Below are 15,712 nucleotides of genomic sequence, written 5' to 3'. Positions count from 1 at the left end.
CCTATTGGGAGTAGTATGAGGGTGGTCCCATAAGTACCTGACCCAACAAAGAAAGCACAAAAATTTTGGAAAAAATGTATTTATTTTTCAATATCACCTCCTTTCAGCTCTATACATTTTTCCCAGCAATGTTCAATAAGTTCGATCCCCTTTTTATAATGAGAACTCTCTAACTCCTCTAAATAGTCATTAAATACAGACATCACATCTTCTTTGTTGAAAATCTTCATTTGTTAAAAATCTTCGACCACCAAGCCATTTTTTTCAAGTTTGGGAATGGAAAATGTCTGAGGGGGCTAAATCTGTCGAATAGGGTGCATGGGGTAGCAATTCAAACTTTAAAGCCATTAATTTTGGCCATTGAAATAACAGATTTGTGAGCTGGTGCAGTGTGCTGAAGAAATAACACTTTCTTCTTCGCCAAATGCGGCCATTTTTGCTTGATTTCTCACCCAAACATTGCAATAAGTTCACTTAACACTCACCGTTGATAGTTTTTCCTTTTTCAAGGTAGTCAATGAAAATTATCGCACCTGTATCCCAAAAAACTGACGTCATGACCTTGCCTGCAGATGAAACGGTCTTCATCTTCTTTGGGGTCAGTTCTCCAGTTTGTGTCCATTCTTTTGATTGTTATTTTGGCTCAGGAGTGAAGTGGTTGACCCATGGTTATGAAATGATGCAAAAAATTACCTTTTTTGCTGCTAAACTTTGCTAAACACTCAATTGAAACATCTTTGCGACACTGTTTTTGCTTGAGTGTGAGCAATCGCAGCACAAACCTTGCACACAGTTTTCTCATGTCCAAATTTTCACTTATCATACTTTTTGAAATGCCTACTATTTCTGCTAGCTTGCACACTTTCAGTTGATGATCATCCAGTACAACATTGCGGATTTTCTTCACCGTTTCTGGGCTCATCACCTCATTTGGTCAACCACTGCGATACTTGTCTTGGCAGCTCGTATGGCATCTCAGCTACCCAATATCTTACTGTTGTCAATGAAGCAGACTCTCCTAGAGTAGAATCTAGCTCAGATTTAATATTGGTTGTGCTGAGGCTTTAAAAAAAAAAGTTGTATCTCATAACGATAGCCAATTTTCTCCATTTTCACAAGTTCATTCACAATATTAACCATTGATGGCTGCCAAACAAAGACTAAACAATGTGGTGTCTTCAAACTTGAAACATATGCTTCATAGATCACATAATTTCTAATCCAGAGATATTTTTCAACAACAACTTCCATCTCTCGGTCAGGCTGCCTTCCTCTAATGTACATCTACATCTACACCTAAATCCGTATAGTGCTAACCACTGTGAAGTGTATGGAAGAGGGTAGTTCCCAGTGTATCAGTTATTAGTGCTTCTTCCCATTCCATTCACTTAAAGAGTGTGGGAGGAATGATTGCTTAACTGTCTCTAAGTGCACTGTAATTAGTGTGATCTCATATTTGCTATTCCTACAGAAGTAATCATGGGAAGTTGTAGTATATTCACAGATTTATCACTTTAAGTTGGTTCTTGAAACTTTGTAAGTTAGATTTCATGGGACAGTTGTCTTATCCTCAAGCACTTGACAGTTCAGTTTTTTGAACATTTCTGTGACAGTACCCCATGGGTTAAACAAACCTGTAAACATTTTTGTGCCTTTCTTTATACACACTTGATGTCCCCTGCTATTTCTACTTGGTACAGGTTCCACTAACTTGAGCAATATTCTAGTATGGGTCACATGAAAGTTTTGTAAGCAACCTCCTTTGTAGAGTGATTTCCTAGTATTCTACCAATGAAATGAAACCAGCTACATACTTTACCTGCAGTTAAACCTATGTGATCATTCCATTTCAGATCCCTACAAAGTGTTACATTCAGGCATTTTTTGGGTGTCTAGGTGACTGATTCCAGCTGTGATACACTAACTGATGTTGTAGTCACAGGAAACAATGTTTTATTCATATTCTTAAGCACAAAATTTTATATTTTTGAATATTTAAGGCAAGTTACCTAACTTTCCACCACTTTGGAATCTAGTAACTATATAACTGAATATTTGCACAGCTTTTATCAGACAGTACTTCATTACAGATAACTCCATAAATTGTGAAAGTCTGAAGTTACTATCAATATCCAAGGTAATGTGCTCTCTCCTCCCTATCAAGAAATACTCACTTCAGTCACAAATTTTGCTTGATATCCCAGATGTATGTTTTCAGTAATAAGAATACATGTGGTACAGAGTCAAATGTGTGTTGGAACTCAAGAACTACTGCATCTTTCTGGCTGCTTTGACCCATTGCTTTCAGGATTCTGTATGAGAAAAACATGAGTTGTGTTTCACATCATTGATGTTATTCGAATCCATGCTAGATGGCACAGATGAAATTTCTGTTTGAGATATCTCATTACGTTTGAGCTTAGAATATGTTCTGAGATTCTACAATAAATGGATAACAAGAGTAGTGGTCAGTAGTTTCATGGATTACTTTGACTATCCTTCTTGTTGACCAGTGTGACTTATACTGGACAGTTCAATGGACTTATGGTATATATGATTAAAATGGCAGCTACCCCCCTTATAAATTCTGTATGGAATGTGATGGGCATCCTATGGAGCCTTATCCTGTGGAGCCTTTTTTTAATCTTAGCAGTTGTATCTGTCTCTCAGTGTCACTGACATTAATAGCTATAGTACTGATATTTGTAGAGGTGTGAGAGGGGAACTGTGGCATTACTTGTGTATCTTCCTTAGTCAAGAAACTTTCTGAAGATGGAGGTCAGCATTTCTGATATTGGTTTCCTGTATCATCCATAAGCATGTGGACACTAACTTTGGTGCCACTAAAAAGCCTTTACATTCTATTTGGATTTTGTGATAAATATTTTAATAATATTATGTCCTGGTAGTCACTGAAGGCTTTATCCGTTGTCCTCTTGATAGTCAAACCCACTTCATTCAGCATCTGAAATGTTTCTATCTTATGCCCTGTGCTTTGTAAAATGTCTGTTATGCAGAGGTCTCTGTATAAAAGTTTTTAAGTACTTTTTACAGTTACTGTATTCCTTAGAGGGTTCCCACAATTATGAACTGTCATGCTAGGTGAGTGTCTATCAAGTGCATGGCCAATTATTCTTTTAAACTTGGGCCATTGTTCTTCTACATTCTCCTGTCCAAAGCTAAATATTTCAAGTTCCTCATTTAGGTTTGCCACTACTGCCTCCTTATCTAGTTTGCTGAACATATGAATCTTTCTACCTGTTTTAGTTGCCCTTTGTACAGAAGAAATCACTGTTGCCACAATTTCCACATAATCAATGATTCCATTTTTAATGTGGACATCCTCAAAGACATTAGATCTATTTATTTTCTTTAGATCCAACATATTTCCATCATGGGTGGGTTTCCAGACTATCTCTTCTATGCAGATTTTGAACAGCAGATTTAGTAATGATTTGCATGAGGTCTTTTCATGCTTATCATTTAAAACCTGCAATGACCCCAATTGATTGTTAGGTGACTGAAGTCTCTTCTGACAATGACAACCTGATTAGGGAACTTATGTTCTAGTGATGTGAGGTTTTCTTTAATATTTTTGTTTACATCTGGGTGTGAGTCTGGTGGTCAACAGAAGTATCTAATTATATATTAAAAACAAAGATTCCAAGACTTACCAAGCCGGAAAGCGTCGGTAGACAGGCACAATAAAATAACACACAAACACACACACACAAAATTTCGAGCTTTTGCAACCGGCGGCTGCTTCATCAGGAAAGAGGGAAGGAATAGGAAAGATGAAAGGATGTGGGTTTTAAGGGAGAAGGTAAGGAGTCATTCCAATCCCGGGAGCGGAAAGACTTACCTTAGGGGGAAAAAAGGATAGGTATATACTCGCGCACACACACACACACACACACACACACACACACACACACACACACACACATATCCATCCATACATACACAGACACAATGCTTGCCCTTGAGACTGAGCCCTGTCCAAAAGGTTAAGGGGTGGATTTGAGTGTCTTATTAACTGCAACCTTCGAATTGGCTTATTCAGTCAGTTATAGGGGTACATACAGTATAGCATGGGTTCAGAACCATGATGTAGCTAGATATTTTTCACATTAACAGCCATTTCCAGAGGTGAAAGAAGTGGTAAGTGAGATATAAAAATCTGAAGACTGACCAGGGGCTGAACCAGAGACCTACATGGAGTTGTGATAATTCCAGTCATAACGATGATATGGGAGAGGATAGAAACCACCAACAAGTGATTCAATACCAAAAACTTTAATGAAATGGAGGAGAACAAGTCAACTGAACAATATATGTGAAGGTACATATATGCAGATGAAGCCTTTATCTATAGTGGTGGCAATTTCAAGACAATGATGTAGGGTGAATGTTTTGAAGTGAATTTGGATCAGCTTCTGTTATTCTATTTGATGGGGGTCTAAATGATTTTAGTGGCCTTCAAAAATGGTGGCACTCCTTCCTCAGTAGTAACACTGGTTCAGAACTACCCTCCGTCAGACGATATTCCTTCTGAAGTTTATCTTATATCTTCCAGAGATGTCAGAAGTCTGAAATCACATTTCTTGAGTGATGTCACGGCAGTAATGAAGATCTGTATCTGGGTTTTCAGCTTTTTTTTTTTTTATATATATATATATATATATATATATATATATAAATAGTGACACTCACGCATTATAGACACTCCTCCTTTCTCTTGCATCAGGTTTGATAGCACATTGATGAAAAAAAGTGGAACTTACTAATATGGCTATCTTCATATAGGGATTTTGTAGCTTCCTTCATTCACTCCAATGGAACACTTTCATTGAGACCATGACCAGTTAGATTTCCATATTTCAAAATGTATTTGTTGTTGTCTATCATTAGAATACAATATAACCAACGAAATGTTAGCTTTATCACTGCAGCATGAAGATTATAATATGTGGGTTAGAACTGTATCAGTTTCATCTGTTTGAAAAGCTAGTTCTCTGGCTAATCATCACAAAAGTTCTGTATTGATTTAGTGCAATAGAAGATGCGCTACAGGTAATGATAAACAGTACTTCAAGTTTCTTGTTACAAATAATGTACTTGAAACTGCTATTACTTTCAGCAATAAGTGACACAAGATAGGATTTTTTGCGAAAAAAAATTGAAAGTAATTGGTAGAAGATCTAGGTGTGCACTAGTCTTTAGTTAGGTTGTCCCACAAGAATGTGCTATGGAATGAAAGTAAGATGTTGCACACAAACAGGGACTGAATGTCACAAAAGTAATCACTGTTTAAAATTAAAAAGTATCAGAATATCTTATACAAAATGAACCAGGAACTGTATACATAACTTAAAAAAAAAATGTAACAGGCAAATGAACTGACTCTACAAAGATTTGCTCGACACTGCATTTACTTTGTATAAATTTGAATTCAGCTATGGTTTAGTGGCAAATGAAAAATGAATAAATGGAAATTATGGCCAGATATGAATGAACTTTTATTTACATTTTATACTAACTGTACATAATATATGACCATAATCACAGGGCATACTGTCTTGAACAACAATTTCTGTGTCCTGAGAAGCCTCCCCGTTGCAGTGCAGCAATTGTTTGTGGGGAGGATTACAGAAGTAAAGAGGTAGTGTTCAACACTACTCCAACACACTGTGCAAATGGCCAAGACATGCAGCCTGTCATGCAGAATGGATCAGATGTCATCTAGTATTCTCCACACAATTTTATTGATGATTGGTTCTGGTGATGGTGATTGGTAGGGGAGATGATTAACAAGCTGGAAAGAACAATTTGGTAATGTGAGAAGCATATGCACTATGATTGTCTTCATAGAATTGTGTATGTACCTAACATCATACGAATGGGAAGAAAGTGGGCTAGATGCAGTTCTAAATGTGTCGGATACTTTTCAGTGTTCTCTCACATAACATCAGAGGTGTATAAGCATTGTAAATCTTGACACAGCAATGGAAGAATTTTCATGAGAAGAGAAAGTGAATTTTATAGGCAAGAAGGCTGATGAAGATTTTTCAAGTATGTATTTATTATTGATAGTAGAAGCAGTACATTGCATGTTAATGGCCTGATGTGATAATCCACGATTGAGGTGAACAGAAGCATTAACAGCTGGCAGCTGAACTGTTGCATTATATGTTCCAAGATGTAAGATCCCTGTGCTATGATGCCTGGAGTTGGTTCTGAATATCAGTGCCTGATGGATTCTGTTGGTTGTTAGTACGCACACAAATGGACATCATTGTTGAGAAGGCAGAATCTACCATCATCATTAAACAAAACTTTGCATAAATCATTAATTCTTCAGCTGTGTATTTCATTAAATCCTATTCACTAGGCTGATTGATGATGAGTAGTGAGAGGATTCTTGGCAGGCTGCCAATATGCATGTAGTCTACTTTAAACATGCAACATGCCTCCTAATTTTTGGTGAAGTTGATGTGAAAGCAGTGATGTCTACTCATCAGGTCCACCAACTGAAGTGGGCATTTATGTACTACTGACACCTCCAATGAATGCAAAGATAATGTGAACCATCCTTGAGCAACTGCACAAATATCCCTTGTTAGGACGTACACATTTTATGCTCAATGAATTTTTTTTAATGGATCCTAGAACATCACAATTTGAATTATTGTCTTTATTGCCAAATATAGCTTATTTTTGTGTTATGAAACATTTTGTACTTCAGTCTGAGCAAACTTGTCATTATACACAAAATTCATGTCCCTTTACAAATAAAATCAGGTGCATATTGTCTATGGTGCTGCAAATGGAAAAGATTTTCCACAAATTTTTGGAAGCACATTATTTGTTAATTTGTAAAATACTTTTTCATAAATCTAAGGATAAAGTAATGCTTAGATAAGTTGTATCACTGCTGACTGAAAAGAAAAAAGTTAGTTTCACATTCTGAACTTCTCCATATACCGTGTGAGTCTCAGAAGAGGTAGTACCATTTTTATTTTGTGAACTGTTCCAGGTATCTAAACGAGGCTTTTGATGGTTGATTGTAAGCTAAGGGGTACATATTGTTTTACACAGATAATGCAGTAAACTTTAATATCAACTGAGATATTGCAAGAAGTATCTTTTCTTAATGGAACTGTATACTTTTCATTATTGCATCAGTAGCTCATGGAAAGATAATTTCATGATAAGCACTTGTTAATGTTGACCTTGAAACCTTTCACAAAAATATCTGAGAAATGTACTAAAATTGGAAAGCAAAGCAGCCACAGTCAGCTATTGAAGTGTAAACATCACCAAGCGGAGCTCTCATGCAAGTCTCTGCCACTGTATGCGGAAAAACAAGCCAAATCTACCTTATTTCCTATATGACACAGATACAGGGTCAGCTATGATACCTGTTGCAGCAGATGCTAACATCTGTTACAACATATGGGACTTATGAAAACTATTACAAACATCTATATATTTCTGGGTTTTTGTGGAAAGAATTACAGTTACTTCAGGCAATTTTCCATTTAAATCCTCCATGTTGTTGCTTATTTGTTGAAACCAAAACAGAAATGTTGGTTTTCATACTTCATAATGATAAAAAATTCCTATTTTTTTCTTTCCAAAACAGCCTACTGAATTAAATTTCTTAGACTTGGTGGGGCAAATAACAGTGGCCCAGAGAACAGAGTTCCAGGGTAAAAAGAAATACAACAGAGAAAAGGAAATACAGTACTAATATGGCTATAGCAAATGTTGAAGGTGACCGCCATTCACCATTTGGCACTTTTCAGCCCTGGTCAGCAAGTTGTTGAAGGCAGTTCAAAGCTGGACTGTTAGAATTCCTGCAATGTCCTCTGAAATGTTCTGCTGCAGTTTTGAAGACTATGAGGGTTGTTGCAACATGTCTTGGACTTAAGAGCCCATCACACAAAGTAATTGCACACTGACAGATCAGGTGACCTGGGTCGCTAGCTAGGGCTGCGAACACTCTGACCTCTGCTATCATCTCTGTCAGATGTGAAGATTATGTAAATGTGCTCCAAGTTTTGACAGGTTGTATGGGCAGTTGCTCCATCCTGTTAGAAGCAATGGTACATCTTTTCCTCCTCCATTAATGTTGGCACAAATGGTTTCAAAATGTTGGCAATGTAATGTGTCAAAGTCAGCATCTGATAAAAGAAGGTAGGACCAATAATGTGATGTGCACATAGTATGCACCAAGCTCCAATCTTCTGATAATGCAGTGGTGTTTCATGGAAATTATGTGTAGCCTTCACCCCCTAGAACCTGTAAGTTGACATAACCACTCAAGTGAAATGAGGCTTCATGAGACATAAACAATAGATCAATGTACAAGCCATTCATTGTTATCTCAGTGAAGAACCACTCACAAAACAGGAGCCTCAACTGATTTTAATGCATGAACAACAGACACTTGGTGGGGAAGCATGTGCAAGTCCAGTTGGAGAATAGGTTTGCATGATTGGTGTGCTATGTCAGTCTCATGCGACAGGTGTCAGGTTGATTTGGTAGAATTCTGAAGCATTTTGTGGCCAACTGCAGCCACATTTTCTGGTGTGCCAGCACATTTTGGAATTAAAATTGAAGCAAATGAGCCCTTGCTGACAGTTATTTTTAGTCTTATTGACCAGGGTTCAACACTTCTAAGAGTGCTTTCATCAGAATTAAAACAATTAAAATGGCCTATAACATAGTTACAAATTTTAAGGAAAAGATGTTTTTTATTTTTTTAAAAAAATGTTTAAGTACTGACTAACAATAAAAGACAGAGGAAGTACTTACATGTCACATATAAAATAATTCACAGGCCAGAAGAGCATTAGTCACAAATTGTATGAAAAAGATGCGTGAAGGCAAGCCACTATGGGCTGCTCGGACCTGTACAGCCACAGGTTGCAACATACAGAGGTGCCCACATATAACAAGTGTGGCCAGGTGAACCTGACATTGCATCAAAAGTGCCATCTATTAGCTGCAGGTACATCTTAACACTCAACTGTAGACAGACGAAAATTATATTGAATATTGGTCAGTGCATAATGTAAAAAGCAATATTCTGTTATATAAGTTATAGGCCATTTTAATTGTTTTAATTCTGATGAAGTCACTCTTAGAAGTGTTGAAACCTGGTCAATAAAACTAAAAACAATAGTGACCAAGGGCTCATTTGTTTTAATTTTAATTTAGATATGGTCACTGAACCAAGCAGCCATGTTTAAAACTTTGACATTTTGGAATGTTTTTTGACTTGTTTAAAACAGATTCTGTCTGATGCTGTTTTTGGACTAAGGCTTGCATGGTACTCTTTATTGACACTTTGATGCCATTAAACTTCTCAGGAAACACCTGACACACCATTTCCATGACTTCGTTGTCACATAACTTTTCACAGTGAATTCCCTCTGCTCCACTGTACCATCGTCCCCTTTCCACTAATCTACTCACACTAACACAGCCTGCACTATGATCTGAATCAGTGTGGATTATGTGACGGGCATACACTTGATGCATGCACAACAGTATGGGGTTATGGTTATGTGCATCCACTCACATCCAGACACATCCACTTTTATTTGCCCCACCCTGAGTGTGTGTGTCTTGTGTGTCTAAGAGGAGAGAGAGAGAGAGAGAGAGAGAGAGAGAGAGAGAGAGAGAGAGAGAGAGAGAGAGAGAGAGAGAGAGAGACATGTGACTTGTCTTACTTTTGCCTAGAGGTGCCTGAATGCTTCATACAACTAAAATGCTTGCTGTCAGACATATGTTTCTATAGATACTGTTTGAAATTGTAATTAGGTGGCATACACTTTAAATAAACAAAAAATCATATTCTGTGTTATTAAAAGGATAATTGCTACTCACCAAATAGTGGAGATGCTGAGTTGCAGATAGGCACAACAAAAAGCGATCTTTCTGACAGTCTTTTTGTTGTGCCTATGTGTGACTCAGCATCTCCACTATAGGGTGAGTAGCAACTATTCTTTTCATAATATTGTTACATTCTATCCATTGTTTAAAATTTATATTCAGAATGCTTGCAAGATGTCACCTAAATAATAAATACTTTTTTTAATGAAATGCAATTTTACACTTTACTTAAGCATATGCTCAAATTGTTTATCAATGGCAAGGCACATATACAATCACCACTTGAGAGATAAATGAACAAATGAAAGTATACTGGATTGTGTGCCATTACATGCTGTGGCAATTTGATGGCATATATAATCTAGTGTATTTGGGTCTTTATGACAGACTGCGTCTTTCAATGCTTCCAACAGAAAGAAATCAAGAGAAGTCAAATCAGGGGACATGGTTGCCCACTGTATGCAGTAGTTCATCCTTTCCAATGATGGAGCCTGGGGTCAGAACTCTACATGGTGACACTCTCGCCTCAGTAGGTGACTCTGGCCTCAATTCTTTCCAATGTTAGTACATTACTTGGCTTTTTCTTCATGATATGTTTCAGTTTCAGTATAAACAAGCACTTGAAATTGTAGTTTCAACAAGTAATGAATGCAGTTAAAAAAAAGCCCTGGTTCCAATATCTTGGTTGATACCAGAGTTCAAAGCATTATTCATACAACACATTGTGTGCCCCTCAGCAGGCTATCAATTGTGTAGAAACTCGTTTTTATATCTGGAACTGTTCACAAAATAAAAGAGGTGTTACATCTTACGAGTCTCATGCTGTATATGTCAAGATTTAGATATTTAAGTAAGAACATCAAAAACCAGTATTTATTTCTCACACACATCAGATGATAGAGATTTTACAATTCATGCTTAACACAATTTTTTGATACATTGTTGCCACAGCAATGAGTTGATGCCAGTGTGCCATAGTTGAAATTTTTTCTTGTTTCTTGAATAAAACATTATGGTTTCTGCTACATAACAAAGAGTTAGGTTCCATTTCTTTAAACAGTTGTTATGATGAACAACTATAAGATCAATTTTTGCAAGGTATGCTGCCAGGATTGCTAAAAGCTAATTGTTTGGCTATCTTGTAGCTCCTAATAACTATTAATGGGAACAATAAGAAGATGGGGTAAATTACAATTTAACATTATAGAGACAAAATGATTGTTAGAGATAGAGCACAAATTCATACTGAAGAATGATGGGGAAAGAAATTGCTCATCTCCCTGTGAAAAAGAGCATTAATTTTTTCTGGGAAACTATGGACAATCTAATTCAGGATGGATGAACAAGAATTTGAATGTTGCTCCCCTGGAATGTGAGCCTCATTTCATTCCTTAATTAGTGAATTGATCCTAATGATCCAGTTCTGTACTCACACAGATCTACAGATTCAAAACTCTTGGAGTGCAACACTGCAAATCAACATGACTCAAGGCTACAGCAGTAATATTTTTATAAGTGCATTATGAGAAAATAGTAAAAATATACAGAAAAGGTATTTTTTTGACCACTTGGTTTTAGTTCTTGTTAAAATATTTACCTTGCAATGGTACATATGACTAAGTGAAAGTCTCACATTTTGTTTCCTTTGAGACAATTCTCCTGGACTTTTTCAAAAAAATTAAAATTGTGCAATCTGTTATACCAGTCGGTGGCTATCACTCTGCCTGGGTTAAGTGTGGTTGTGGCATATAGTGACGAAAATGCACATGATTTCATGGCACATACTTATTTGATCAGTTTACTTTATTTAGTCAAGTATCAAAAAGTTCAGTCCTGATGCATGATTGCTTATGAATACAATGTTAGAGTTGGTGGATGCAGCACATGTCTGTGTCAATAATTCTCCAAAATTGAAATACATTTATTGTTTCACAATTGTTTTGAAGACTGGAATGTACATACTCATCAGAATTTATGCCAAGTTTTGATATGGTGAATCAATGAAAAAACATCATCATGAAGGGAGAAGAATTTTCTGATGCTACAAGCAATCAAATAAGGTTTGACTTGCTCTTGTTCCAAATTAGATATAATTAAAATAAATGTAGAACAGATATTATACTATATCAATTGAATATCTTATAAAGCACAATAACTGAAGAAGCTGTTTCATTATTTCTAATTGACTTATGTAGATGTTATTTCCAGCAATAGACTAAAATGGTTCCTCTTATAACGTATCTTAGTTGGAACTGTACAGGAGTCAGCCAATGTTTCACCACAGCAGAGGAGAGCTGACACTCAAATTACCACTTACTGAATATTGAGAGGAGAAAATATTAAAGTAGTGGAACTATAAAAACCTCTTTTAGACGTTTTAGAAAGTCCCACAAACTTCTGTCACCTGACTGGAGATGCACATTTATAGCAAAGTCATTGTCATCAAAACAAAAATGATAAATAAAAACTAGATTGGTCAATATTTAGATGTGAGCAGTTGAAACTGAGCAACCATTTGACATCTTCATAGTTTCTTTTTATGTGGGCTCAGTAGCATTTACCAGGATATTTCTTTGTCATTCAAGATTGTTCTTATTTAATGCAAGTACATTTGATGCAGGCTGTAATGGGGAGCTTATATTGTGCCATAATTTGTATGATGCATGTCCTCTGGGCTGTTGCATCTGCCAATTAGCTCCCTAGAAATTCTACATGCACAGGCACAAAGCAGTACATCACTTCCTTCTTTTGACACTGTTAGAAAGGAGGACTAGACTGGTTTGCAGAACATCCAGAGAATCAACAGTAGATGAAGAATTTCACATCTCAAGTACATCCAATGTTCTTCAGTTAAAAATGCTACATTTATTATCATGTTAGCCTGTAAAATGAGTAAATTGATCTACTGACTGATGCACTGGAAATGTCAAAGAATGCATAGGTTTGAAATTCCCATTAAATCAACCAGATTTTAATTTTTCAGGGTTTCCATAAATAAAGGATCGTTCTTTGTACAGACCAAGACTACTCCTTTCCACTGTGTTTCTCCATACTACAGGAATGCTAAAAATGACATTTAAATAAACACAAGGAAATATTGCATTTGTAAAAGGCAAAGTACTGATACATAGAGCAGTAAGAGAAATTGCATGTGTAGGATAATTTAGACGATTCTTATTACAATTTTTATGTTTATTCGTATAACTGGATGAAATGTAAGCAGAAGATGTAGTAAAGTGAAAATGTCTTTAACAATTCCATGTTGAACTTGTCCGTTTTCACAGTAGCAAAATAATAAAACATTTTTCAGGGGTTCTTATTCCAGTCAGAGACAGTTTGTGGATCCTGGAGCTAGCGTATACCAATATGAATGAGAATAATCTGACAAATATTCTGTCCTCTAACTTGACAGAGTTGAAAGCACTGGGTTTGAAATCACTTGGTTTGCAAGATGTACCAAGAAGTGCACTTGAAATGGTGAATGGTTCACTTGAAGTACTTTCACTGCAAGACAACCCTCTAACATATGTCTGTAGGTAAGTAAATTTTCTGTAATTTGACCACAAAAAAAAGGTTTGTTGTAAGATTTATAACGCTGTTAAGACTTGAAACAGTGTTAAGTAAACTTAAATATACCGTGTTGTCTTGCATTATTTGCTACACTTATGAATCTACAGAAAACACATACACATAAGTTATGTAGTTGAAAATAACAACGAAACACAGAAGAGTCAGTATAACCAACAAGTGAACACTTTGTGTATACACTGAGTGAGTGATAGCCATATGTATGCATTTATAATATGAAGGCTTTATACAATAAATATATAGCATATTACATGCCACTGGTGCTTCTCACAACTTATAATGAAAAATGATGCCATTATATAGTCACCACATTCATGTCATCAGAAATCTCTTTTAATGATGAAGAATGGGATAAATAGATTACCTGAGTTGATAGCTAAAAATGTAAGGCAAAAGAGGTGTGGGGGTGGGGTGGGAAACACTACCCCCAAGGCAGAAATCCTGTAATTGCAGGTGTGAGGGGTAAGCCTTTTGACTGAAGTGGTAAAGTAGTCTGTCATTCAGACAGCGAACCGCTCGCCATATATGATGCCCTGCGCTACTTTCAGGACAATGTCAATGGCTGATCATCTCAGTCTACACAGTTCATTGTCTCCATCAAAAACCCATCAACTGGTTCTGTCCCTGGTTCCACCAGCTGGATTATATCACCCAATTTACTATCAATGTCACGTCTTAAGGGTGCATAAAATATCATCTTTGACCACCTGTCCAGAATATGATGCATAGTCTGACAATCAGCAGATCACAGTCCTACTCCACAACCTGAACACTGGACTAAGCCCTGAACACCACTGCTTTCTGGGCATAACATTATTTGCTTTGTGGCATTACATTATTTAATAAGTTATTTGTAAAAAAAAATATTGTATACCAGGAGTAAATCTAATGATTGTCTCTAACTAGAAGTCTGTAAATATATGTGTATATGAATTAGCTTATTTTAAATTGATCTAAACTTGTAAATAAAATAGAAAGAAACTTCCACATGGGAAAATACATTAAAAACAAAGATTCCAAGACTTACCAAGCGGGAAAGCACCGGCAGACAGGCACAATGAACAAAACACACAAACACACACACTCCTGCCTGTGCACCCCACTACAGAGGGAAGGGGCTTCTGTGGAGACTCAGTTGATAACACTGCTGCCAAGATGAAGAAATACCTCTCTGCTCCTGGGCAGTTGGATCTTGTGTGGACTCTCTTTCATATGACAGTCTGTTCTCTGACATCTAATATGCTGGTCACATTTATGTAAGCTTCAATATGTGCCAAAAAATCACTGTTTATACCAGATATATTGCTACGTATTATATTCCTTAACTGACACTGTAGCTAGAACTACAAATTCACAAGGTTTGTTTTTTTAGTCCTCTAATATTCTGAAGCAAAGTTGTAAGTTTATTCAACCAAGTTTCTTTTTTGTGTGACACTTCACTTCTCTGGACCTCTTTCAAAGTAGTCTGCCTAAATGACAGACTACTTTAGCATTGTTCATCAAAAGTCTTGCCTGTCATACTTGCAATTACAGGAATTCTGTCTTGGGTGGCAGTGCTTCCCACCCTACCCCTACACCTCTTTTGCATTATATTTTTAGCTGTTTTTGTTGTGAATTAGACAGTTTCTGTGACAATTGAGTTGCGTAACACCTAAAAGTTCCTGTTTTAAAATGCTGAAAAGATAGTTGCTTTCATGCTTGGTGACTGATAGTGAGCACTAGGAAAAGACTGGGCTTGGGCAGCAGTCTTGGTGAGGTCATCTTAGATGCTGTGAAATGCTTATTGCATACATGGAGTCCACTCAAACTGGCACATACTGATTTTTTCCCCTGCCAGTATTTTGGTTAGAGGTAGAAAGTTGGTGACAGCATTAGGGAGGTGGCATCAGTAGAAGCTGATCATCCCTATTAAATGGCATAATTCATTATAGTTCATTGGTGGTGGTGGTGGCAATTTGATCTGCTCCATTTTTTTGGGAGCTAGGTAGATACTTTAGCATCAATGAAGTGACTGACGGAGGTTATGTTACATTGCGGCAACTGACATTCAACATCATTAATGATCACTCTGTTCTGCACTAGCATGTCAAAAAGTAGTTTGTGGTGGTGTCCATGCCCTGGTGGTGTGGTGGAGAAAATGATTAAATCATCAAGATACACACATTAGGATTGTAGTTAGGACACAATGCCATCAGTAAAACACTGCCAAGTTTGTGTGCTG

At 36.7% G+C, this 15,712-nt stretch overlaps 2 protein-coding genes across 8 annotated transcripts in view; one reads left to right on the top strand and one right to left on the bottom strand.

The window, feature by feature from the left end:
* The window catches only part of LOC126284279 (dynein axonemal intermediate chain 7-like), an 828,882-nt gene that overhangs the window by 443,451 nt on the left and 369,719 nt on the right, over positions 1–15,712 (bottom strand). The gene's annotated exons all lie outside the window — the stretch shown is intronic.
* Positions 1–15,712, top strand: part of LOC126284278 (toll-like receptor 13) — a 213,424-nt gene that overhangs the window by 109,617 nt on the left and 88,095 nt on the right. For 6 of the 7 annotated variants that reach the window (XM_049983100.1, XM_049983097.1, XM_049983102.1 and 3 more), the window contains one exon: positions 13,214–13,439. In XM_049983100.1, coding sequence (XP_049839057.1) covers positions 13,214–13,439 — 226 coding nt within the window. The remainder of the gene's footprint in view (positions 1–13,213; positions 13,440–15,712) is intronic. The other variant, XM_049983101.1, reaches the window with a different exon arrangement.

This window comes from Schistocerca gregaria, chromosome 8 (genome assembly GCF_023897955.1).
Source record: "Schistocerca gregaria isolate iqSchGreg1 chromosome 8, iqSchGreg1.2, whole genome shotgun sequence".
Classification (NCBI taxonomy): domain Eukaryota; kingdom Metazoa; phylum Arthropoda; class Insecta; order Orthoptera; family Acrididae; genus Schistocerca; species Schistocerca gregaria.
Note: the sequence above shows the minus strand (reverse complement) of the source record. Positions and strands in the feature narration are given on the sequence as shown.